General features: G+C 50.3%; 1 protein-coding gene across 1 annotated transcript; it reads left to right on the top strand.

Annotated features, from left to right (window-relative positions):
* The first annotated feature begins 11725 nt into the window (after nt 1-11725).
* CDK5RAP3 (CDK5 regulatory subunit associated protein 3) lies at nt 11726-22598 on the top strand. Its single transcript, XM_017853916.1, has 14 exons — nt 11726-11918; nt 12128-12173; nt 14300-14431; nt 14704-14804; nt 15169-15217; nt 15949-16127; nt 16330-16469; nt 16687-16831; nt 17529-17639; nt 18649-18727; nt 19652-19740; nt 21406-21611; nt 21979-22150; nt 22253-22598. Exons 1-14 carry the CDS (start codon nt 11913-11915, stop codon nt 22316-22318), a joined length of 1521 nt encoding a protein of 506 aa, XP_017709405.1. The 5' UTR covers nt 11726-11912; the 3' UTR covers nt 22319-22598.
* Nucleotides 22599-26480: the final 3882 nt, after the last annotated feature.

The raw sequence follows: 26480 nt of genomic DNA, 5'->3' as shown, positions 1-26480 counted from the left end.
CCAGCTTCTGATGGCCTCTTGGGTTTGTATTCTCCTCCATCTGAAATAGCCGCCTTTCCCTTAAAGAGTCCTTGGGTGGACAGTCCTCCAAAGCCTCCCCACAGCCCACGGCAGAACCTACTTGGCCTGGCTCTCCTAGGATGGGGCCTCTGCAGCCTCCTCTTGTGCCCACCCACCCCTGCCAACTCTCCCCGAACACTAGGCCCTTCTCTGCCTGCCTTTGTAGGCACGGGGCTGCCTTAGAAGGGTGAGATTAGGAGTGCTGGCTGTGCTCTTGGGTGACAATGTCTTCCCATCACCTGTGCGACCCAAGATAAACTCCTATTCATCCCTCAAAACCTGAATTAATGATCACACCTCCCACCCCGCCAGGAGTTTTCTTGTTTCCCCTTCTGTGTTCCTGTAGAACCTGCTCATATACTTCTATTTAACATGATATATATACCATGATTGATTTCCACTTATAGACTTTTAGCTCTTAGATTCCAGAATTATGTATCACTGATCCAGACCTGACATATAGTAGGTACTTATGCAAGCTTGAAAACACAAATGAGAAACAGAAACATTGTTTTTACCCGAAGAAACTGGTAATGTAGCCCCTTGCTTTGTCCAACGCTCCGTGGGGCAGGTAAACGTGCAGGAAAACCCATTTATTTGCCTTGTGGTTCCAGCTACAGCTGACTTGCTGTCATGCTATCATCTCCCTGGGGGTTGATTCGAATTGAAGGATATAATTTTGCAAGGTCCCCTGCCTCTAGTGCAAAGTACACACAGCTGTCCCAGAAAGGTGCCCACAGCTTCCTAGATCTGTCACTTTCTATAAAAGCCTGGTCTACTCAGAGTGGATATCTGGTTCAGAAGACAAAAACTTCTTCCAGCTCAGGTGTTGGGAAGAGACCAGAAGGTTAGTGGGATGGGCTTTGGTCTGGGGGATAGTAACTCAGAGTCAGGTCCCCGTTCCCCATCCATAGAGGAAAGGGCTTGCCCTGGAGGCACTCATTCCCTGTGCCTCTCTGATGTCTGAGCCCAAGGGAGCAGATTCCTGTTCTCTTAGCCCCACACTGGAGAAGGAGCCCCCATAAGTGCCATGGCAGGCCCACCTGTGGCTCTCCCTTCCCAGGCACCACCAGGACCAGGTGCAGGTATGAGGCCCTAGCGCATTACCAGGGAGGGGCCAGCCTGGGGCGCAACCTCTGGCCTTAAGGGCATTTATTTCTGGGAGGAGCAGGACTGGGAGGAGAGTTTGAGATAAGACTGTGAGCTACAAAAATAACTCCTCACGTACAGGCCACTTTATTGCTTTATAAAAATTTTCACCTTTGGCCAGACACAGTGGCTCACTCCTGTAATCCCAGCACTTTGGGAGACTGAGGCAGGCAGATCACCTGAGGTTGGAAGTTCAAGACCAACCTGACCAACATAGAGAAACCCCATCTCTACTAAAAATACAAAATCAGCCAGGCATGGTGGCGCATGCCTGTAATCCCACCTACTCGGGAGGCTGAGGCAGGAGAATCGCTTCAACCTGGAAGGTGAGGCGAGATTGCGCCATTGCACTCCAGCCTGGGTAACAAAAGTGAAACTCTGTCCCAGAAAAAAAGAAAAAAAAAATTCACTTTTAAGCACGCCTTCCTAAAACTAGGTTTAAGTGTAACATGCCATATACATGCAGTGTGCACGTTTTCAGAAATGTGTTCTCGTTGAGTAAAGCAAGTTAAATTCACCTAAGGGAGCCCCAAAGACCTTGGTGCCCTTTTGGGGTGCACAGCCATGGGGCCCCATTGAATTACAAATCTAATCAGCCTGGCATATCCATCCCATTTTACTGACCTCTGCCCAACAAGTAGATCTAGGCTTCAGGGATATTTCTTCTCCAAAACAGGGAGAAGAGAGGTGTTGCCATTATCCTCAGTGCTCCCCCTTCTCTGGAAGGCCAGGAGATTGGAGATCCTGGGGGTGTCCAGCCTGGTCGAGGTGACAAGTGGGGCAAAACCAAAGATCAGTCTCTGGCGGGCTACACCAGGTGCCATGGGGAGGTGGGGCAGGCAGAAGCTGCATTCTGATCTGAGGTGGGTGGTGGGGCTGCCGTTGGAGGGGGCTCTCTCTTGTTTTCATGCGAGGCGTTCCCTTCAAGGAGATCTCAGCAGGGAGTGGGGGTATGAGCAGCCAATATTAGGGGGACTGTGTTCCAGGCACTCTTCCAAATGTTCCACAGGTGTGAATTTTGATCCCCACAGCCACCCCTTAAGGTGGATTCTCTAACCCAGTACACCCATTTGCACCCCCTCAGCAATTTTCCTGTTGCTGTTTGCATTTGTTTCCTGTAGCTACCATGAGTTACCATGAACTCCATGGCTTGAAACAACAGAAATGGATTCTTCTGACCTATCCAGTAAGGCAGAAGTCAGAAATGAGTTTAACTGGTCAAGACCAAGGAGTTGCCAGTGCTGTGATCCCTCTGGAGGCTCCAGGGAGAGCCTGTCCTTGATTGCTCCAAGCTCCTGGTGACTGCAGGCACTCCTGGGCTTGTGGCCACATCACTCCAATCTTTGCCTCCTTTGTTTTCACTTCTGTGGGTTTGGCTAAACTCCCTCCACCTCTCTCTTATAAGGATACTTGGGATGGCATTTAGGGTCCACCCCGATGATCCAGGATTCTCTCATCTCAAGACGTTTAACATAATCACGTGTGTAAAGAGTCTTTTTCCAAATAAGGTCACACTCATAGCTTCTGGAGATTTGACATGGTTATCTTTGGAGGGATCATTTTTCAGCCTTCCACATTCTTCATTCAGATCACCTCTCTGTATTGTCAGATGTAAGTGTGCTTCCCACATCCTTTTTCAGGGAAGGACTTGCTGCCAGGTCACAGAAGTGTGGTCAGCAGTTCGCCATCAGCTCCTTCAAGGTCTGTCTCAGCGATAGAAAGTCAACTTGCCCGAAGGCTACCATTCTGGGGCAGTGCACTTCTAGAAATATAAAAGCCCAGCCATTTCAGCCCCATGAAGGACATTCTCGGGGAAATATTCACTCAGAGGCCCCCACCACATTGACTGAAGCTTTGCTGGGCCTGCAGTGTAGTTGAATTTCTGCCTCTGTCCAGTCCTGCTTCCATCTGGTTCCTCTCACAGGAAATGATTCCTAATAAACATCTTGCCCCCCTAAACACCACCTACTTCTGTAGAACGCAACCCATGACACAGACATTTCCATTTTTGCCAGTATGATGGAAGTGAAGTGGTCTTCCTCATGTTATTTATTTGTTCATTTATTTAGAGATGGAGTCTCGCTCTGTTTCCCAGGCTGGAGTGCAGTGGTGCCATCTTGGCTCACTGCAACTTCCACCTCCCAGGTTCAAGTGATTCTCCCACCTCAGCCTCCTGAGTACCTGGACTTACAGGTGTGCACCACCACACCCAGCTAATTTTTGCATTTTTAGTAGAGATGGGGTTTCACCATGTTGGACAAGTTGGTCTGGAACTCCTGACCTAAAGTGATCCGCCCACCTCGGCCTCCCAAAGTGCTGGGATTACAGGTGTGCACCATTGCACCAGGCCCCTGTCCTTTATATTAGCATTTCCCTAGTGTACTGGATTTAATAGTGTCCCTGAAAATTCACATTCACTCAGAACCCCAGAATGTGACCTGCATTGGAAATAAGGTTTCCAGATGTGGTTTTCAGATGTAGTCATCCTGGGTTAGTGTAGGTCCTAAGGCTGAGGAGCAGTGTCCTTACAGGAAGAATGTCATATGACAATGGAGACCATGTGACAATGGAGGTACCTGCAAGCCAAGGACACCAAGGCCTGCCAGCAGCCACAGAAGCCAGGAAAGAGGCACAGCATCTCCTCTGCAAGGAACCAACCATGCTGACACCTGGATTTCAGACTTCAAGCCTCCAGAACTGTGACAGAGTAAATTAATTTCTTTTTTTTTTGCAGGGGCGGGGGGAACAGAGTCTTGCTCTGTCGCCCAGGCTGGAGTCCACTGGTGTGATCTCGGCTCACTGCACCCTCCACCTCCCGGGGTTCACGCCATTCTCCTGCCCAGCCTCCCGAGTAGCTGGGACTACAGGCGCCCGCCACCGCACCCAGCTAATTTTTTGTATTTTTAGTAGAGACAGGGTTTCACTGCGTTAGCCAGAATGGTCTCAATCTCCTCACCTCAGGTGATCCGCCCGCCTCAGCCTCCCAAAGTGCTGGGATTACAGGCGTGAGCCACCGCGCCAGCCCTGTGAGAGAGTAAATTTCTATTGTTTTAAGCCACCTAGTTTGTGATAATTTGTTACAACAGCTCTGGGAAACTAGACACTTTGTTTCTAGTAAGATTGGACATCTTTTCATACATTTATTGATCATGTTCTCTAAAATGATCTTTCCTTCCTTCTTCCCTTCCTTCCTTCCTCTCTCTGTCTTTCTCTCTCTCTTTTTTTTTTTTTTTTTTCTGAGTCAGGGTCTCACTATGTTGTCCAGGCTGGTTTCGAACTCCTGGACTCAAGTGATCCTCCTGCCTCAACCTCCCAAAATGCTGGGATTACAGGTGTGAGCTACCATGCCCACCCAAAATCATCATTTTTTTCAATGTAGAAAAACTTCTCCTTCTCATCACATGAGAGCTGTCTTTCTAGTATCCACTGACTTAAAAAAAATCAATGTATTTATGCATCCCTGGCCCCTTTGCATAATTCTATTTATTTATTTATTTATTTATGTATTTATTTATTATTTTTATACACAGGGTCTCCCTCCATCACCCAGACTGGAATACAGTTGCACAGTCATAGCTCACTGATGCCTCAAACTCCTTGGCTCAAGCGATCTTCCCACCTTTGCATAATTCTACAGCTTTCCAGGGACCTGCTTGCCCATTGGTTGGGATCCTAACCTACGGGATTACATTTCAACCCTTTATAATGGACCTGAAGGTTCCTCAAGATCTCCCTTTGCCCATCTCTTCAACCTAATTTCTCTCCACTCACCCCATAAACATCCATGCTCCCACAATAAACTTCTTCCTTCTGGAACAGCCATTCTCTCACCTCTGGGCTTTGTCCTTGCTTTTCCTTTTTCCCAGAATGACACCTGTCACTTCCCTTCCTCTTTTCTCTCCTCTCCCTTCTATTACAGTTCATGCCATCCTGCAAGACTCAGCTCAAGTGTTACTTCTCCTAAGAGCCTGCTCTGGTAGTGTTCTGTCCTTCTCCCTTGCCTTTTCCCATGCTGAGTTGGGTACTCCTTCTCCTTCTTTCTGTTCCCTTAGCACTCTGAGCATCTCTGAGTGGACCTCTTATTTGCCTTTTTTTTTTTTTTTTGAGACTGGGTTTTGTTCTTGTTACCCAGGCTGGAGTGCAATGGCATGATCTCGGCTCACCGCAACCTCCACCTCCCAGGTTCAAGTGAATCTCCTGCCTCAGCCTCCCTAGTAGCTGGGATTATAGGCATGTGCCACCACGCCCAGCTAATTTTGTATTTTTAGTAGAGACAGGGTTTCTCCATGTTGTTCAGGCTGGTCTCGAACTCCTGACCTCAGGTGATCCGCCTGCCTCAGCCTCCCAAAGTGCTGGGATTACAGGCATAAGCCACCATGCCCAGCTCTGGTCTCAAACTCTTGACCTCAGGTGATCTGCCTGCTTTGGCCTCCCAAAGTGCTGGGATTACAGGTGCCTCTTATTTGCTTTGTATAGATTTTCTGAGCACCTTCTATGCATGAGCACAGTACTCTCACACTCTGTGATGACACACTCTGGAGATGCTGTCATGGGATTTGGAAAGTGGCGGGGCCCTCACTCAACATACTGCTACTTCTTTTGAGGCCTAGGACTGTGTCTTCGTGGTAAAGTGCTCAGGGTGCATAACGTTGAACTCCATGGGAAAAGAGGCAAAAGGATGGGTGGTTTGGTAGTGTCCTTGGCTTTCCTTCTCTTAGCAGATTAGATTCCCACCCCCTTCCATGATAAGCGTGATGAAATAATGAAGTACAGCGGCATCCTTAGGAGATGACACACAGGACCCATTTCAGGAAGCCACCCAGGGACTTCTTTTTCCCAGAAGACTAACAAAGGTGGAGGGATGAGGTGGCCAGGAGGGCATGGGTGGCCAGGGTTAAGGGTGCAATGAGTGGCCCCAGAGCATGACCCAGGTGACTGGCCCCACATAGATTTTCACTGGTCTGTACCAAACTTGTGAAGCTGTCCACCCCTAATTTCTTCTCCCTGATTTCACCCCTTCACTCCCAAGAGGCTCAGGGGATGTTGACTCCAAGTCCTGAGCTGTAGAGGAAAGGATGAGAGAAGGATCTGGGGACCTCGAACCTCTTGTCCCAAGACCAAGCAATCATGGTCCCCACTCATCACAACTACCACCATCATCAAATGCCTTCCTGCACACAGCCTTCCTTTATTACAAGCATCCGTTAAGCTCCTGACACTCAATGTCAAGTGTCACGCCGGATGCTGGGGTTATAGAGATGAACAAGTCTGCTTTAGCTTCCCTGCCCACAGGTACTCGCAGATTAGGTGGGAAGACAGACTGAAAAAAGCAACACTCCAGGCATCGTGGCTCACGCCTGTAATCCCAGCACTTTGGGAGGCCAAGGTGGGTGGATCACAAGGTCAGGAGTTCAAGACCACCCTAGCCAACATGGTGAAACCCCGTCTCTACTAAAATACAAAATTAGCTGGGCATGGTGGCGTGTGCCTGTAATCCCAGCTACTTGGGAGGCTGAGGTAGGAGAATCGCTTGAACCCGAAAGGTGGAGGTTGCAGTGAGCTGAGATCGCATCACTGCACTCCAGCCTGGATGACAGAGCGAGACTCCATCTCAAAAAAAAAAAAAAGAAAGAAAGAAAGAAAAAAGCAACCGAGGTTACACTCCACACAGCAAGACGCCCAAGGCTGCTATGTTTCCAGAGCTTCCAGCCTAGCAGGCAGATATACCACACATACAAAGGCACACACACCACACCCCATAGTCACTGTGGCTGTGAGCAGACACACAGACCATAAAGTAATAAAAATAGAGCAGATAAAATAAATGAGTTATTTGAATGTCGAAGGTAAGCCTTCTTTTTATGGATATTGCGGGAGGATAAGTCATGGGCTCCCTTTCCCAGAATGGGGTGTGGTAAGAATGAACTTTGGAAAGGGGCAGGGCCTGCAGGGGTGGGAGTTCTAAGTGTCTGGCACAACAGCTGAGGAGAAAATAGGAATCAGGTCCAAGGGAGGAAGAGATCTGAAGCTGTTGTGGCTGAGCCAAAGGGGCAGGCAGGGGTACAGGAGAAGCAAAGGCACATCACACAGAGAAGAAGAATGCAGGCTGGGGCGCCCAAAAGGCCTGGGTTTGAATCCCAGCCCACCAACTACCCACTGTATGATTTTCCTTTATATTTATTTATTTATTTATTTATTTATTTATTATTTATTTATTCATTGAGTCTCTCTGTTGCCCAGGCTGGAGTGCAGTGGCACAATCTTGGCTCATTGCAACCCCCACCTCCCAGGTTCAAGGGATTCTCATGCCACAGCCTCCTATTACAGGTATGCGCCACCACACCCATCTAATTTTGTATTTTTAGTAGAGATGGGGTTTCACCATGTTGGCCAGGCTGCTCTCAAACTCCTGATCTCAGGTGATCCACCCGCCTCAGCCTCCCAAAGGTTGAGATAACAGGCGTGAGCCACCGCGCCCGGCCCACTGTATGATCTGTATGATTTTCTTTTCTTTTCTTTTTTTATTTTTTTGAGATGGAGTCTTGCTCTGTCACCCAGGCTGGAGTGCAGTGGTACAATCTCGGCTCACTGCAACCTCCGCCTCCTGGGTTTAAGCAATTCTCCTGCCTCAGGCTCCTGAGTAGCTGGGACTACAGGCAACGTGCCACCACACCCAGCTAATTTTTTGTGTTTTTAGTAGAGACAGGGTTTCACCATGTTAGCCAGGATGGTCTTGATCTCCTGAACTTGTGATCCGCCCGCCTCAGCCTCCCAAAGTGTTGGGATTACAGGCGTGAGCCACCATACCTGGCCTACTGTATGATTTTCAACATGTTATGTAATTAATCTTTGGCTTCCTTGCCTTTAAAATCTGGTTAATGATGGTACCCACATTATAAGGTTGTTAGAAGAATCAAATTAAATAGGGCTTGTAAAACATTTAGATCTACACTGGCACGTGGACATGTTTATCACGTAATAAGCAAGCTAACAACAACAATAATGAATGGCAAGGCAGGCTGCCTACACAGTGCCTCAGGGCTCTGTGCTTCCTCGTCCAAAGCTGGCACAGCCCTGGTATATCCTCCCTCACCTCTCTACATGTGCTGCCCCTCTCCTAGGTTCCCATCTGCTAAATCATCAGAGAACTGAGAGATTCCTGATCAGAAACCTACCATACCTCTCTCTGCCTCCTTCTAGCTGCTGGGAGCCCCAACGACTAAAGTCTCCTGAAGTAGACAGAGTCGATGCCCTGGATGCCAGACCAATTATGTGCTTATCTGCCCACAGGCCCTGAAGTTCTCTGTGGCCTTGGAAAAGTGCAGACACCTGCCAATGCTCGTACACTCTTTGAGAACACAGAAGCATGTGCCTTTGGTAGGCTCTCCCCCAGAGCCTCTGCAGTCAGCAGAGGTAGGTTCTGTCCCAGAGCCTCTGGCATTAGGACAGCCTCCCTGGAGTCAGTAGCTGGGCAGAACTGTTCTCAAACATCCTTCTGCTCCACGTGAGTCACCTTGGGAAGCTGCGGGTGGGGTTTAAGTGCTGGTGGTCCCTGCTTCCATCAACTCACCTGGGCTGGGTCTTCCAGACCCGCCCTGTCCTGTTCTGCCCATGAAGATAGATAGATACACCTTGAGGGCAGGGCAGTGCCTTGCTTCTTGGGATGTCCCAGAGAGCCCCAAGCACATAGTTGGGGCCCAGTTAAGTGTGTGTAATCATGGAGGAGCCTGGGTAATTCCTACAGCCTGAGTCAGATGGGAGCCAAATTCCCATGAAAGATCCCTGAAAAGGCCCTTAGTTCAGCCCTATGAGCCATTTTCAGAGCAGTTTTTCAATTTGTTCTATAATAATAATGATCATATATGATATATATATATATTTTTGAAATGGAGTCTTACTCTGTTGCCCAGGCTGGAGTGCAGTGGCACAATCTCGGCTCACTGCAACCTCCACCTCCCAGGTTCAAGTGATTCTTCTGCTTCAGCCTCCTGAGTAGCCAAGTAGCAGGGACTACAGGCACCCACCACGCTGGGATGGTTTTTGGTTTTTTTGTGTGTGTTTTTATTTTTTTTTTTGCTTTGTTTTGTTTTTGATACGGAGTCTCACTCTGTCGCCCAGGCTGGAGTACGGTAGCGCAATCTCGGCTCACTACAACCTCCGCCTCCCGGGTTCAAGCAGTTCTCCTGCCTCAGTTTCCTGAGTAGTTGGGATTACAGGCATATGCCACCACACCCAGCTAATTTTTGTATTTTTAGTAGAGACGGGGTTTCACCATGTTGATCAGGCTGGTCTCGAACTCCTGACCTCGTGATCCACCCACCTCAGCCTCCCAAAGTGCTGGGATTACAGGCATGAGCTACCATGCCCGGTGTGGTTTTTGTTTGTTTGTTTGTTTGTTTTAGAGACAGGATTTCACCATGTTGATCAGGCTGGTCTCAAATTCCTGACCTTGGGTGATCTGCCTGTCTTGGCCTCCCAAAAGTGCTGGGATTACAGGCGTGAGCCTCCACGTCTGGCCCATATATGATATTTCATACAGGGAGAGTTTACAAAGCATGAGAAATATATCTACAGTATGTTGTAAACTGTCGTGAGTTACTAGTGTGTTTATTTATGCCTCTAAACAGAAATACCCTGAGATAGGATAGCTGTTATCTCCATGTGGGGAAACTGTGGCTGTCAGATAGGTTATAGAAATGCTCCAAGACCTCACTGAGCAGAATCTAGGTCTTCCCGCTGCTGTATCACACTATGCATTTCAATCAAAAATTTACTAAGCCTCAAGTGTTGTGCTGTGGTGAGCAGGAGCTGGGGAAGTAATATTTAGAAATGGCACACCCAGGGCCGGGCGCGGTGGCTCATGCCTGTAATCCCAGCACTTTGGGATGCCGAGGGTGGGTGGATCACGAGGTCAAGACCATCCTGGCTAACATGGTGAAACCCCGTCTCTACTAAAAATACAAAAACAAAATTAGCCGGGCGTGGTGGTGGGCGCCTGTAGTCCCAGCTACTCGGGAGGCTGAGGCAGGAGAATGGCATGAACCCAGGAGGCAGAGCTTGCAGTGAGCCGAGATAGTGTCACTGCACTCCAACCCCTGCAACAGAGCAAGACTCTGTCTCAAAAAAAAAAAAAAAAAAAAAAGACATGGCATACCCAGCTTTGTGAGATCCTGGGGAATCTGGCCTCAGCTCACCCTCCCTCTTTACCCTACCCACTTCTTGGCCAATCTCAAACTCTCCCTTAGCTTCAGCCACCACTCAGACCACAGATTAGCCAGCCTGTGACTCTCCAAGCTGTATCTCCAGCCCCGACAACTCCCTTGAACTCCAAAATTATAGACCCAAGTGCCTTCTGCACACTTTCCATCTGGGGGTATCTCAGCATTACCAGACCAGGTTCAAAGCTAGACCCCCTCCTCCCCAACACCTGCTCAGCATCCTGCATTCCTGTCTCAGGTGGTGGCTCCCACCTAATCACCTAGGTGTCATCCTTGGTGTCTCTCTCCTCCACCCAAACAGCCAATCATATTGCCAAGTCCTATCCATTTTCCTCCTAAATATTCCTCAGATCCAGCCCTTCCCCTTCCTCCCTACACCTTGTGTCCCAGCTCAGGCTATAATCCCTCGATAACAACCTCCTTCCAGCCTCCCTGCCCCTAGTCTTATCTCCCATGCATTCATCATCCCAGCAGCCTATCTGTGCAGGTTCTTCCCTGCCTCAAACCCCTTCTGTGATTCCTCTGTCTGAAGGGATGAAGTCCAAGTTCCTTAATGAGGCTCCCTTTGATATGACCTTTCCACCTTTACAGCCTCTCCTCTAGCCACTCGCTGCCTCAAACCATCTGCTGCACAGAGGTTGGCCTGCCCGCAGAGTCGACTTCATCTTGAAATTTTTCATTTTGTAACAAGGGGCCATGCATTTCCATTTTGCACTGGACCTCACAAATTACGTTGCCCGTCCAGCCTGCCTGTTGTTGCTTGCACCCCTCTTGCAGTTTGTGGCCACCTAAGCTTTGTCTCTGTAGTCTCCTCCATCTAAAACTCCTCTTCCCACATCACCCAGCTATCTTCAGCTGTTCGTTTAGACTCCATGTAGGTGTTCTCTTTGGGACGTCTCACTGATCCTCCTCCTTCCCCTTCCCTGCCCTAATCGCCCAACACGTTGCAGGTGCTCAACCATGTCTATTCGAGAAACTTAATGAGAAGGCAAAGCATGACAAGTGCCACAAGAGACCTGTACACTGCTCTGGATGGTAAAGTGACGCAAGAAGGGAAGAAGGCATTTGCAACGGCCTCCTAGATCGGCGCTAGGACCTCCCCAGCGGACACCTCAATCCGCACGGAAAGGACCCAGTGCCCGCCTGGGGAAGCAGCTGCCAAGCTGGGCTCTCGGGCGCCGCCTGCCGCAATCGCACGGCCGCTGCAGCGCACCCCCTCCAGTCCCCGGCCGTGAGCCCGCCTCGCGTCTCCGATTGGCTGTCTCCATTCTCCCGCCCCTCCCGAGCTCAGCCATTCGGAGCCTTGGGGTGGGCGGGGCTGGAGGCCTGAGTGGAGCGTATACCCTGATTGGCTGTACGGAAGGCGGCGACGTGGCCGAAGGAGGCCCGTTTGTGTCTAAACTGAAGCTCCACCACAACGCCACTGGATTGGTGGTAGGGCGGGGCGAGCCAGAGTCTACGGCCTGAAGCGGAAGTGGAGGAAAGATGGAGGTGTGGGGACAGGAGCTGGGTGTGCTGGGGACTGGCCGTGGACCCCTAACCTATGTCCCCGGTCTCCCTCCGGGCGCGGCTCAACCCAGCCCATCGCTGTGGCCTTGTTCTGGCCGTGCAGGGTGGTGGTTGGGACCGTGAAATGAGCGCGCGAGTGGCTCGTCCTCTGTCCGCGCTCACGCTCCCCTCCCCACCGTGTTTCCCGCCAGGACCATCAGCACGTGCCCATCGACATCCAGACCAGCAAGCTGCTCGGTAGGAGGGGGCGCCACCGCGCAGCTGGCTCTCGGGGGGAGGCCTGTTCGTTGCCCCCTGTGTCCAACAGCTGGGAGCTCTGACGCTTGAAAGCCCTGGTCGAGGTGCTGACCACTGGCTTCGTTCTACGCCCCATGTGTGGCCAGACCCGCTTCCCTGAGAGCGGCCGGAAGGAACCATATGTAGAGTCTGTTTGACCTGTGTTTTCTCCTTTAATAACATGTTATCGTATCATTCAGGGACAGGATAAATGACTCGCTTTAAAAACAGTCAACCACGGCTGGGCACGGTGGCTCATGCCTGTAATCCCAGCACTTTGGGAGGCCGAGGCTGGCGAATCACCTGAGGTCGAGAGTTCGAGACCAGCCTCACCAACATGGAGAAACCTTGTCTCCATGTCTCCATGACTAAAAATACACACACACACACACACACACACACAGAATTAGCCGGACTTGGTGGCGCATGCCTGTAATCCCAGCTACTCGAGAGGTTGAGGCGGGAGAATCGCTTGAACCCAGGAGGCAGATGTTGCGGTGAGCCGAGATCTCACCATTGCACTCCAGCCTGGGCAACAAGAGCGAAACTCCGTCTCAAAAATAAAACAAAAAACAGTCAACCACTAAGTGGCACATTTGGAACTTAAGTCTGTCTGACCCACTGTCCATGCCCTTTGCATTAGGCCAGGAAAACAAAAAAAAAAACACCCCTCATTTAAAATCTTCCACCTCCCACTTGATTTTAGGAGGAAGAGAGACCTAAGACCCAGTTGGAAATTAAGACCTTTTAGTGTCCAGGCCATCTCCAGGTTGTCTGTATGGGGCCTACATGGTTCCTCCCCAGTTCATAGTCAGGGAAGGCCTCTTCGTCTGATCACACAGCTCCTGGCATTTTAAAATGCTTATTGGATTCATGGATTTGATGCCAGTCTTGTCCTTAAGATGGTGTCTGTTTGACTACCCCAGTCCATTGCTTCTAGTTCTGTGACAGCAACATAATTTTTCTTTCTGAAAACTTTACAGGAATATAGCAGAGGGAGTATAACTGATACTAGTGTGGGACCCCAGTGTTTGACTGCTTGGCAGAGTACAGGTTCTGAATTCACCACTCTGTGGGGCCATTTAGTCTGTCCTGCTTGGTGGCCATGAGGGGCTTCTTCAGCCTCCCTTCAGATTTGTACTGGCCCTTCAGCCCATGTGCAGTCTTGCTGTGTGAGCTTGTTCTTGGTCATGAAAAGGACCAATAAAATGACCACCATTCATTGAGGGTTTGTTTGGTACCAGGTGCTGTTTTAGGCACTTAACATGATAAAAATGATCACTATGATTTTTTGAGTCCTTGCCATGTCTTAGGCACACTGTTCAGTGTTTTACCTGCATTCCCTTTTCTAGTCAGTGTCTTATTATTCCCCATTTTACATGTGGGAAAACTGAGGCACAGAATAGTAGACTTGCTCAAGAAACTTGATAACGATAACTAGAACCCAGGACCATCTGACCACAAAGCTCAGCTCTTAGCTCTCACTGAGGAAATATGCATGGCTCTGAAGCCACAAATCTGGGCCCAGATTTTGAGAGGTCAGTCCCATTGGTATTCACATGTACAGGATTGTACTTCACTGTTCACAATAGAGTCATGTTATCTAGTCCTTAGGGCGCTGTAGGTATTAGGGGCTTTGCAGCTGTTCATTCATCCGGTACTTGGCATAACCATCTTGCATTTTCCATTGTCATGGTTAATCCCAGCCCTGAGGAAAAGGAAGTTGAGCAGCATCCTCTGTCAGGAAGAAAGATTTAATTACCCATAGAAGCAAAAATATTATGGGGAATTGAGAATGGTCAAAAGTGGCACTTTCATGTCAGGACCAATTGAAACTTTGTGTTATCCCTGTGTTGAGGCAATTGCTCTATAAAAATCACACTGCTAATGAAGTCAGATTGTCAGAGCCTGTATAGCCCCAGGCATCTCTTTGGGCTTGTCTTTATTCCCATCTTTCCAGAACCCCATACTTTATTAATCAATGTAAAGACAACTTTTAGACTAATTTCAGTGTATTTCACTCCCATTAGTGAAGGAATTCTGGTGATGTGAATGGGAATACTCCAATTTGGGTGCTTCTCACATAGATTGGCTGGTGGACAGAAGGCACTGCAGCCTGAAATGGCAGAGTCTGGTGCTGACGATCCGAGAGAAGATCAATGCTGCCATCCAGGACATGCCAGAGAGCGAAGAGATCGCCCAGCTGCTGTCTGGGTCTTGTGAGTGCTTAGGGGCTGTCACTGGAGTCCCTTCTTTGCTGAGGTAGTATGTATCAGCTGAGCTACTCCCTTGTTATGTAGACACCAGGGCTGGCCTTTAGAGAGGGAGCGATTTTTATTTGATGCTGGCTTCTTCCACTACGATATGATGAAGGGAAAAGCTACACACTAAAGTTACTGGCAGTATATTATACATGAATCAGCCACCTGCAGTGCCCAGAGTAGGTGAGGAAGATATTTTAGTTCTCAAAATCCTGTCTCTTGCTCTCTAGACATTCACTACTTTCACTGCCTAAGAATTGTGGACCTTCTCAAAGGCACAGAGGCCTCCACGAAAAATATTTTTGGCCGATACTCTTCACAGCGGATGAAGGCAAGTGTGGGCCAAGGGCTGGTAGTATGTGCCTGAGGACATCCAGTCCAAGGAGTCATAGCCTGTGTTGTCTCTCTGAGGCTCCAGTGGAGAGGCCTACATAGAATATTTCCTGAACTTTTGCTCTGTCTCTATAGCTTATTCCAAAGTGGATCCTATCCCTGAGTTTAATTTTCAAACCCACTGCTTTAGGGATCGCCTGCACTCTTAAAGTGGGTGGTCCAGCCAGCAGAGTTGAAAGGACAAGGAGTTTGTGTTTGATGTAACATGAAGGCTGGGAAAACTTCCCCTGTTTAGGGATTGAACTGGGATGTGGCTGTTGAGTGCTTTTCTGGCTTAACATCGTCTTTCTGTTCTTACTCAGGATTGGCAGGAGATTATAGCCCTGTATGAGAAGGACAACACCTACTTAGGTAAAGTGGCCTAGCCTGGGAGCCTCGGTATCCATGGGGAAGCCCACTCTCAGAGTTCTGAGATAACAGGCTTATAGGAGGCACCGTCTGTGAGTGGGAAGAGACTGGAGTGTAGATGTTGCCTATTTGTAGGTGGTAAAATCAATTGTTTTTGATGGAATTGATTTTCCCACCTACAAATTGATTTTCCACTGGGTGGAGTGCTGGGGGAAGGAAGAGGTTCAGGTCGGTAGTGGGCATTTGCCGTGCCTCAGCGAGCAGGCGTGTGTGGGTCCTTCACCACTCACCTCTTGGTAAGCGGGAGTGTGCTGCCCCACCCCACCCCGCACCTCCATTCTACACAAGACAGAAGAGGCACAGGTTTTCCTGGGAGCAATATCAAGTGCCTGAGAGAGAGCAACTAAAGGACTAACTGTGTTTGGGTTGGGTTTAGTATAAATAATAATGATGGCTAATATTTACTGAGCATCTACTAAACGCAAGGAATTGTGCTTGGTGTGTCATCTGGATTCTCTCTTGCATCTTCGTGATAAATGTTATTGTCGCTGTTTTACAGATGAGGGTTGGATTAGAGGGGTTAAATAACTTGTCTTAGGCTCCACAGCTGGTAACAGGCGGGGCTGGGAAGCTGACCTCATGCTCTTCACTACCACAAAGGGGGTGTGTGCATGCTGGGGCCTGCCTGCCTCATAGGGGGGTGTCCTGGGCTGAATTTCCTGGGCCCTTCTCAGTGGAACTCTCTAGCCTCCTGGTTCGGAATGTCAACTATGAGATCCCTTCACTGAAGAAGCAGATTGCCAAGTGCCAGCAGCTGCAGCAAGAATACAGCCGCAAGGAGGAGGAGTGCCAGGCAGGGGCTGCTGAGATGCGGGAGCAGTTCTACCACTCCTGCAAGCAGTATGGCATCACGGTGAGCGGCGGCAGCCTCTTCGCAGCCAGAGGACACCTGGGCCCCTGCTTGTCTTCCTCTGACCCCGTCCGACCCCTCAGCCCGGTTGCGTCCCCTTTGGGCCAGTGTCTGTCTTTTCTTCGGTCTTTGGATGTTTTCTTCAATCTGTTGGACTCCACCTCTCACCACTTCTGTCTCACTCCCCATCTTCTCCCCTCTGTAGGGTGAAAATGTCCGAGGAGAACTTCTGGCCCTGGTGAAGGACCTGCCAAGTCAGCTGGCTGAGATTGGGGCAGCGGCTCAGCAGTCCCTGGGGGAAGCCATCGACGTGTACCAGGCCTCTGTGGGGTTTGTGTGTGACAGGTAAAGAGGCCTCAGCTTCTGCTGGTGGGCGTGCTTTGCCTGTGTTCCCCAGCTCATGTCCCTTCTCCAGTTGTCTTTTTCCCATATAACATTTGAACTCTTTTTACACACCTGAACCTGTGGGGGCCTTGCCCATTTGACCATGTGGCCCAGGCCAAAGGCCAGTGTTGGCCTCATGCATGGTCTGCAGGAGAGTCAGTTGTGTGCTCTGTTGAAGCCCCACAGAAGAGGTGTTGCCAATGCTGCGGTTCGTGCAGAAGCAGGGAAACTCAACGGTGTATGAGTGGAGGACGGGGACAGAGCCCTCTGTGGTGGAGCGACCCCACCTCGAGGAACTTCCTGAGCAGATAGCAGAGGATGCGGTAAGATGGGCCTTGTGATGAGCTATGGGAGTGTAGTGGGAGCTGCTTGTCCCCTCCCCACCCCCAACAGCCCAACCCAAGACCCAGAGGGAAGAAAGGGGATTTGTGTGAGAATGACTGTAGGTAGAAGGGCCCAGGAGGCCCTACTCCTTTATTTTTCTGAGTATAGGTGAGTGAGTGCCACAGAGGTTTTGCAAGGTGGTTCACTTTGAACTGGGAGCCTCCATCATGTGAGCTCTCTGAAGATGGGCTTTCTTTGGGGGAGCTTAGAGGCCACTGCATTTGAACAGTGTGCTCTCTACAGAAGCAGCTGAGGCCTTTGGGAAGGCAGCCCCACCCTCCTTTTAAAATTAATTTATTTTGGAGACTGGGCCTTGCTCTGTTGCCCAGGCTGGAGTGCGGTGGCATGATCTCAGCTGACTGCAACCTCTGCCTCTCAGCCTCAAGGGATCCTCCCAAGTCAACCTCCCAAGAAGCTGGGATTACAGTCATGTGCCACCACTCCTAGCTAATTTTTTATTAACATCTTTGTAGGGATAGGGTTTTGCCATATTACCCAGGCTGGTCTCAAACTCCTGGGCTCAAACAATCCGCTCTCCTCGGCCTGCCAAAGTGCTGGGGTTACAGACATGAGCCACCACACCTGGCCCTTTTTAAATCCATCTTTCATGAGCTAACACTCTCTTTCCCTTTCCAGATTGACTGGGGCGACTTTGGGGTAGAGGCAGTGTCTGAGGGGACTGACTCTGGTATCTCTGCCGAGGCTGCTGGAATCGACTGGGGCGTCTTCCTGGAATCAGATTCAAAGGTGAGGAGGCCTTCTCAGTCTGTCTCTCTCTGATCACTACTCTAACCATCAGAAAAGTGTCATTTGTGTCTGTAAAGGCATCACTTGAAGTTCATAGCTCTAAGACCAGGTATAGTCCAAGGGAGGCAGAGTTTCACACCTCACATGTCAGGGTTTTGTTTTGTTTTTTTGAGGCAGAGTCTCATTCTGCCCCTCAGGCTGGAGTGCAGTGGCGCAATCTCGGCTCACTGCAACTTCTGCCTCCCGAGTTCAAGTAATTCTCCTGCCTTAGCCTCCCAAGTAGCTGGGATTATAGGCGCCCACCACCACACCCTGCTAATTTTTGTATTTTGTTTGTTTTTTGAGACAGAGTCTCACTCTGTCGCCTAGGCTGGAGTGCAGTGGTGTGATCTCGGCTCACTATAAGCTCTGCCTCCCAGGTTCACGCCATTCTCCTGCCTCAGCCTCCTGAGTAGCTGGGACTACAGGCGCCCACCACACCCTGCTAATTTTTTTGTATTTTTAGTAGAGATGGGGTTTCACTGTGTTGGCCAGGATGGTCTTGATCTCCTGACCTCGTGATCCACCCGCCTCAGCCTCCCAAAGTGCTGGGATTATAGGCGTGAGCCACCGCGCCCGGCTAATTTTTGTATTTTTGATAGAGTCGGGGTTTCGCCATGTTGGCCATGCTGGTAACTCCTCACCTCAGGTGATCCACCTGCCTTGGCCTCTGGAAGTGCTGGGATTACAGGCGTGAGCCACTGCACCCAGCCCATGTCAAAGTTAAATTTTGGTGTCCTTTTTCATGCCTGGTGTCTGGTTCAGGATGTAGGGGTATAGGCAGGTGGGAACATTACAGAGCAGGGATGATGGGCCCTACTGCCATCTTTGCCACCTAAGTCAGGGCTGCAAGTCCTTCATAGAGTTGGAATGTGCAGCCATTGACGTCATCAAGGGCTTTGGTTTATTCTGGCTCCTTGGCTCAAGAAAATTCTCCCACCATTGCTGTGGTTCTTTGCTCTCCTTCTAGGATCCTGGAGGTGATGGGATAGACTGGGGTGACGATGCTGTTGCTTTGCAGATCACAGTGCTAGAAGCAGGAACCCAGGGTAAGTGCACCGTCCCCTGCAGCCCTGGCAAAAGTGGGGTGCTCAAGGGCCCCCAGGTGTCTAGAAACAGAAAAAAATGCAGCACTAAGATAAGGCTTCTCACATGTTTAACTGTTTCTCAAAACCTTGATGAGGATGTGAGTTGAGGGGGACCAAGAGAGGTTCTTTTTTTTTTTTTCTGAGACAGAGTTTCTCTCTTGTTGCCCAGGCTGGAGTGCAGTGGCATATCAGCTCACCGCAACCTCCACCTCCTGGGTTCAAGCCATTCTCCTGCCTCAGCCTCCCAAGTAGCTGGGATTATAGGCATACACCACCATACCCAGCTAATTTTATATTTTTTTAGTAGAGATAGGGTTTCTCCATGTTGGTCAGGCTGGTCTCAAACTCCTGACCTCAGGTGATCCACCTGCCTTGGCCTCCCAAATGCTGGGATTACAGGCGTGAGCCACTGCGCCTGGCCCAAGAGAGGTTCTTAAAAGTTGAGAGCTTAGAAACTCTCAACTTTTTAGAGAACAAATGTGGGCCAGCTGTTATGGTAGGAGGGTGCTAGGGGGGTCAGGGGGCACTGGAGTGTGACGTGACCCCCCACCCCAGCAGCCGAGAAGATGTAGTAGTGTCTGAGCCACTAGAGGGCGGTGCAGGATGAAACTTTACTTCCTGCCATCCACCAGAACAGAGAGCCGGCCTTTCTACCCCTCTGAACCCAGCTCTAGTCCTTCTCTCAGGCTGGGGGTTGAAAAGTGGTACCTGATTAGAGCTGAGACACCTGGGACAAGGTAGCCTTCTCCCTTGGATTGGAACAGGAAGTGGCTTTAGCGCAGTGAGTCTGTCCGTATTAATCCTCCAGGGCTTCTCATACTTGAGGGTCTTTTCCTTCTCCAGTCCTCTGATCCTTTATCACTTCTCTGTCTCTCTTCCTGGCAGCTCCAGAAGGTGTTGCCAGGGGCCCAGATGCTCTGACACTTCTTGAGTACACTGAGACCCGGAATCAGTTCCTTGATGAGCTCATGGAGGTACTGTCATCTCTGGGAGATGCAGGGGGAGGCATGGCACCAGCGCAGGTGGCCTCACTCCGGATGCCTGACCTGACCCTCCTGTTTGTGTGAAGGGTGTGAGTGCTTTCTGTGTCCTGCAGCAGGAACCTCACATATTAGATGCCTCCCGTTCATCCAGTTACTTATCAGGTACCTCCTAGGCACCTGGTAGTGTCTTAGGCACCAGAACTTAGGTGGTGAATAAGACAGTTAAAGTCCTTGACCTCATGGAGCTTATATTCTAATGGAGAATGCAGACTGGAAGAAGATAAATAAAATTTGCAGGATGCTAGATGCTACTAGATGCCACAGAGAAAAAGAAAGCAGGGAAGGATGAAGAGATGTTGGGAAGGGCTATAGTTTTGTATCTGGTGGTCAGGGAAGGCCTCATTGAGAAGGTGACCTGTAATCAAGACTGTAGGCAGTGCAGAGAGAACCACGCAGATGTCTGGCAGAAGGGCTTCCCAGGCAGAGAGAGCAACTGCAGAGGTCCCGAGGTGGGAGCAGGCCTTGCACAGTTGACCAGCAACATGGAGGCTCGTGTGGCTGAGGAGGGAGAGCTGGTGGGTAGTAGAAGAGCTCAGAGATACAGCATCTGAACTTTGGTTTGCCTCTTAGTGAACTGGGAAGCTGTTGGAGGTTTCGAGCAGGTTAGGAACATGATCTCATTTGCATTTAAGCACGATCCATGTGGCTGAGGTGTTGAGCAGCCCAGCGTAAGGAGCCAGCATTCTTGGACCTTTGTTGTAGGGCTGGGAGGATGGGGTCCTGTCTTTGTTAATCTCTGTATCTGTTCCCTTCCCAGTAGCCTGCTGGTTCAGAGAGCCTCCTGAAAGTTCTGTCCTTACCCCGTTCTCTCCTCTTTCTGCCCAGAGGCTCCTCCCGGCTTCGAGGGGAGAGGACAAAAGATCTGTCAAGTTTTAATGGCAGAGTAGGATTGATAAGATAATGTGACTGGCTCTTTTATTCTTTTCAGCCTTGCCTTAATCCGGTGCTTCTCAAACATGTATTTCTGTTCCCTGAATCTCATTCCTCCCATGGAGACAAAATAAATACCTTCCCTGGGCAGAGAGAACCCTTTGAGTCTCTGTATTCTCAGTTATCTGATCCCAGGCTGGGAGAAAGGACAGAGGTCTGGGGTTAGGCTGAGAAAGGAGTGGGGGACTGAAGAGTGACAGTAGTCTCTCCGAGCGCGTACAGTGTTCAGAGGAAATAACCCCTCCTTACCCAGAGTCTAGCCCTCATGTCTCATTTTTGCATTTCGAGTAGTCTAAGGGCTTAGATTCTGAGTTCTTTTCTCAGTTTGAACCAATTTATCTTTTTTCTTTCTTCCTTTTTTTTAAAAAAAGAGTTTCTCTGTCGCCCAGTTGAGTGCAGTGGAGCAATCATAGCTCACTGTAACCTCGAACTCCTGGGCTCAAGTGATCCTCCTGCCTCAGCCTCCTGAGTAGCTGGGACTACAGGCATGCACTACCATGTTTGGCTAATTTTTAAAATTTTTGTAGAGACAGGGTCTCACTATTTCCCAGGCAGGTCTTGAAATCCTGGCCTCACGTGATCCTCCCGCCTCGGCCTTCCACAGTGCTGGAATTGCAAGTGTGAGCCATCATGTACAGCCTGAACCAATTTTTCTTCTGTCCTCAGCTTGAAATCTTCTTAGCCCAGAGAGCAGTGGAGTTGAGTGAGGAGGCAGACGTCCTGTCTGTGAGCCAGTTCCAGCTGGCTCCTGCCATCCTGCAGGGCCAGACCAAAGAGAAGATGGTTACCATGGTGTCAGTGCTGGATAATCTGATAGGCAAGCTCACCAATCTTCAGCTGCAACACCTGTTTATGATCCTGGCCTCACCAAGGTCTGGCTTCCCCTTGATGCAAGGCTCTGCCATCTTGAGCAGCTCTGCTTCCTTGTATTCCTCCTCTTGTTCCATGACCCCTTAGACCCCATCCCTGCCTCCTGGCCATTGCCATCCACTGGGGATAGGGGTTCTCTTTGGGGCAAGAGGGGGTGGTTTGATATATACAGGAAGAATCTGCTTGCTTCCTGAGTAGGACAGGGGAACTGGGAGTGGGTTTTCCTTAAAAGGAAGGAAAGGGTTTAAGGATATGAGGGTAAGCGGCCAATTGAGGGTTTGGTTTCCGAGCCTCTCACCTCCCCAGCAGCTGAATGGGAATGCTCAGGGTGCACAGCTACCCCAGCACTCACCTGAGTGCCCCGCACAGGTATGTGGACCGAGTGACTGAATTCCTCCAGCAAAAGCTGAAGCAGTCCCAGCTGCTGGCTTTGAAGAAAGAGCTGATGGTGCAGAAGCAGCAGGAGGCACTTGGGGAGCAGGCGGCTCTGGAGCCTAAGCTGGACCTGCTGCTGGAGAAGACCAAGGAGCTGCAGAAGCTGGTGAGATGAGAAAGGGAGGCCTGCCGGTGGGAGGACTCCCAATCTGTGCAGAGCGAGGCCCTGAACACCCCTGCTTCTGCCCACTTGGTATCACTATTTCAGATTGAAGCTGACATCTCCAAGAGGTACAGCGGGCGCCCTGTGAACCTGATGGGAACCTCTCTGTGACACCCTCCGTGTTCTTGCCTGCCCATCTTCTCAGCCTTTGGGATGAAGATGATAGCCAGGGCTAATATTTTGAGGCCCTTCAAGGCAAAAGACCAGGCCGACTGGAAGATGGAAAGCCACAGGAAGGAAGCGGTACCTGATGGTGATCTTGGCATTCTTCATGTTCTCTACAAGAAGCTGTGGTGATTGGCCCTGTGGCCTGTCAGGCAAAAACCACAGCTTCTCCTTCTAGTTAGTATAGCAGACTTAATAAAAGAGGAAAAAAACTCTTGCTTCAGTACTGACAGTTCCTTATGCTGCTTCTCTGAGCCTGCAGTTGAGGCCCCACACCTGTTTTTATGGGGTTCTTGATCCTGTGGGCTCCCTGGGCCATCAACTGTCACTGTGGATCCCCAAGTTGAGGACTTTTCCTCTTTGCTTCTTGTGATAAGGAGGACCCCAGACCTACAAATGGTTCAGCCGGGGGCTCTGGGATGGCTATGTGTGGGCCCCTTTCCATGACCAGGCCCAGGCTGCCCAACTCAGGCCAGAAGCCCAGGGGGAGCAGTCAAGCAGCAGCCTTGGAGCCGGCAAAACTGTATTTTCCTTTTAATCACAGCTTACCTCCAGGCAGAGGGAAAATGCGGTTTGGGGAGGAAGGGTCCTATAAACAAGGTGGAGACAGGAGCTGTCACCTTCCCTGGCTACCTGTCCACTTCCTGCCCATAACTGCCCGCTCTGTGATCGGATAGAGCCCACCCCAGAGTAGCAGCCCTCTCCCAAGCCACCTACCCATCCCCATTTCCCAGGAAGGGTAGGGGTTGGGGGTGGCCGGCAATTCGATTTTAATTTCATAGCAGAGCAGTTGATTCATGGCTCTTTGTCGCTGGCGTTGACTCCCGTAATGACTTTCCATCAAAATGAAAAGTGGAGTGACACCACTCATTATTCCTGCTGCTTGTTATCTCAGTTCTAGGGAGGGCCGCCCCCTCCCTGCTGCCTTTCAGCCGCCCTGGACAGTGAGTGATGGCCCCTATTAATCACCGACCCCGCGGACTCCGGCGGACACACACTATCCAAAGGAGAGAGAGATAAGGCAGGATGAACTGCTCGAAGCCGTTCCTATCAATTAATGTCAACCCACCACTTCCCCCCAGTCTTTGCCTGGTCACCTCCTTTTGGGGGATCAGGGGCCGAAATGAGAAGTCCAAGAATTGAAAAAGGAAAAATACTGGTGTTGAATGTGGAGGTAAGACTCTGCAGACTAGCAGGGTATAGAAGAAGTGAGTGGACTGCACTCTGGCCTCAGACCTCAGGAGGGAGGCTCTTGGCCTAGGGAACTGCCTGCTGCTCTTGGTCCCTCTCCCTCTGGGAGAATGCCTGCTAGCTCCTGCCTCACCTGTTCCGCTGCTGGCTCCGTTGGCCGTCTGGCTGGCCTCTTGCAGTAGCAGTCAGTTCACTGAGGCATGCTACCCTTGTCCACTCTAATGTCTCTTGCCCAGTCACCAGCTGTTACGCAGACTCCCTTGCTTACAGCAGTGGAGCTTTAGGGAGAAGCCCCGTGGAGCAGGTGACCATGGCAGGCCGGGTTCAGGCCTCCAAAGCTTCTGCCCCTGCCCTTGCAGATGAGCACCTGACCTGCTTTCCTAGCCCCGCCTAAGGTTGGCGAGGGGAAGTAGTACTCGCCGAGGTTTGGCTATTTTCCCAGGAATGGAAGTGGGTTTAGAGTTTTCTCAGCCAATTTTGGTCCCCTTGGTAAGCAATGTGATTAGACGACTGTTCTGGATCGGAGATACTAGGTGATTGCTTAAAAGGTGACATCAAGGCCCACCCTGATCCCTAGGCTGAGGCAAGTGGTTTCATAAAAGCTTTTAACCTGGTAACATTGGGTTTGTTCTCCAGAATCTTCAGCCTCCCTTTCCTTTGCCCCCACCTGCTTCCTGGGCCCAGTCCTCCTGGCCATGCCGAAGACAACGAAGGGGCCCACCTGGCTGGTTCTCCCTGGGCAAGAGCAGCTCTGTGTCTTTTAGGTCTGCCTCCGACTTCCCTGAGCTTCACTGGTTGTATTTGGGTTCCTGCTTGTGAATCTCAGAACGCCCTCAGAGGTCGTTGTAGGGACAGAATGAGTTAAGATATGCAGAGCTCTTAGAATGCTGCCTGGTGCGGAGGAGGCTCTTGCTGGACACGTGTGAGCTCTTATTTTTGGTTTGGGGAACCATGACGAGGACTCTCCATCCTAGAGGTGAGGGGCTTTAGGGGAGCTTGAGACCAAGATTCAAGCAGTCAGGTTTCCAGTGTTGCTAAAAACAATTCAGGGAAAGAGGGAAGCGGTGTACCAAGATTACACCCTCAGAATCCTTAGTTTGGTGTGAATTATACGGCCAAGAGCACATTATACTTTTGTGTTGACTTTTATCCCACCTCTTTCCAGAGAGGATTTAAGGCAACGCCTCTCACTACTTGGCTAAGACACCTCACCCAGCTTCAGATAAGGAAGCAGCGAGTCACCTTCTAAAATTCTCTGCTTGCTAAATCCAGCCACGGCTCAGCCCCACTCACTGCCTCTCTGCCCAAACACTGCTTCTCTTCCTGCATTAGCCCTACCGTGTCCTCTCCAGTGTGCTTCTCTTTATAGACCACAGAAGTGGGATCCCTTTGCACTGCAGCCCGCTGTGGCTGACTGTGAACATGGGATAAGTGGAGTGCTGAGGCTTGTTCATCTGGGTCCCAGCGGTCCACCCTCTGTGCCCCTCTAAGGACCTGCCAGGATTGTGGGGAGTCTGGCACATCTAGAACTCCTTTCCTATTGCCAGTTCAGAGCAGGGAACAAGCTGCATTATTCAGAGCGAACATCTCCCCACCCATTTAAAGAATTAACCTGCTCTGGAGACCTGGCCTGGAGTTGAGGACAAAAGAAAGGCACATCCCCAGCCTTTGGGAGCAGGAGCCAACCTTGCTGGAGCTCCTCATATGTACCTCCCAACCACCATTAATTTCCCAGATGTTGCGTATAGTTTCTCCCCAGAAACCCAGGTCCTGAGGCTCTTCTCTGCCTTTTCATACACTCCTACCTGTCCTGTTAATGATTTTTATTTCATCTTTTTTTAGAACTTACTATTTTTGAGACAGTTTCACTCGTCACCTAGGCTGGAGTACCCTGGCGCGATCTCATCTCACTGCAACCTCTGCCTCCCAGGTTCAAACAATTCTCCTGCCTCAGCCTCCCAAGTAGCTGGGATTACAGGTGCAGTAGAGACTGGGTTTCACAATGTTGGCCAGGCTGGTCTCGAACTCCTGACCTCAGGTGATCCACCCACCTCGGCCTCCCAAAGTGCTGGTATTACAGGCGTGAACCACCATGCCTGGCCTAAACTTATTTTATTTATTTATTTATTTTTGAGATAGAGTCACTCTGTCACCCAGGCTGGAGTGGAGTGGTGTGATCTCAGCTCACTGCAACCTCTGCCGCCCAGGTTTAAGCTGTTCTCCCGCCTCAGCCTCCCGAGTAGCTGAGATTACAGGCACCTGCCACCATGCCTGGCTAATTTTTGTATTTTAGTAGAGATGGGGTTTCACCATATTGGTCAAGCTGGTCTTGAACTCCTGACCTCATGATCCGCCCACCTCAGCCTCGTAAAGTGCTGGGATTACAGGCGTGAGCCACCGCGCCTGGCTGCCTAAGCTTATTTTTTAATAGAGATGGGGTCTCACTATGTTGTCCAGGCCGATCTCAAACTCCTGGCCTCAAAGGATCCTCCTGCCTCAGCCTCCCAAAGTGCTGGGATTACAGGCGTGAGCCACCTCATCGGGCCTATTTAATCTAATTACCATTTGTTTGATCTCTTTCCCAACTCCTGTACATGCACATACAAAATCTAGTAAAAGTGATAGGAAGACAAACACGCAATACAGTGTGGTGGTGATTAGCATGTTCTTGAGATCCGGACTGCCTGGGTCAAATCCTGTCTCTGTTCTTACTCCCTGTGTGATCTTAGGCAAGTTGCTGGACATCTCTGCCTCATTTCCTTCACCTGTAAAATGACAAAGACCTTGGGTAGGAAGCTGTGGTGAGCATGCACACCACTTAGAACAATGCCTGGAGGCTGGGCATGGTGGCTCACACCTGTAATCCCAGCACTTTGGCAGGCCAGGGCAGGCGGATCACCTGAGGTCAGGAGTTCGA

Source organism: Rhinopithecus bieti, unplaced genomic scaffold (genome assembly GCF_001698545.2).
Source record: "Rhinopithecus bieti isolate Rb0 unplaced genomic scaffold, ASM169854v2 scaffold_35856, whole genome shotgun sequence".
Classification (NCBI taxonomy): domain Eukaryota; kingdom Metazoa; phylum Chordata; class Mammalia; order Primates; family Cercopithecidae; genus Rhinopithecus; species Rhinopithecus bieti.
Note: the sequence above shows the minus strand (reverse complement) of the source record. Positions and strands in the feature narration are given on the sequence as shown.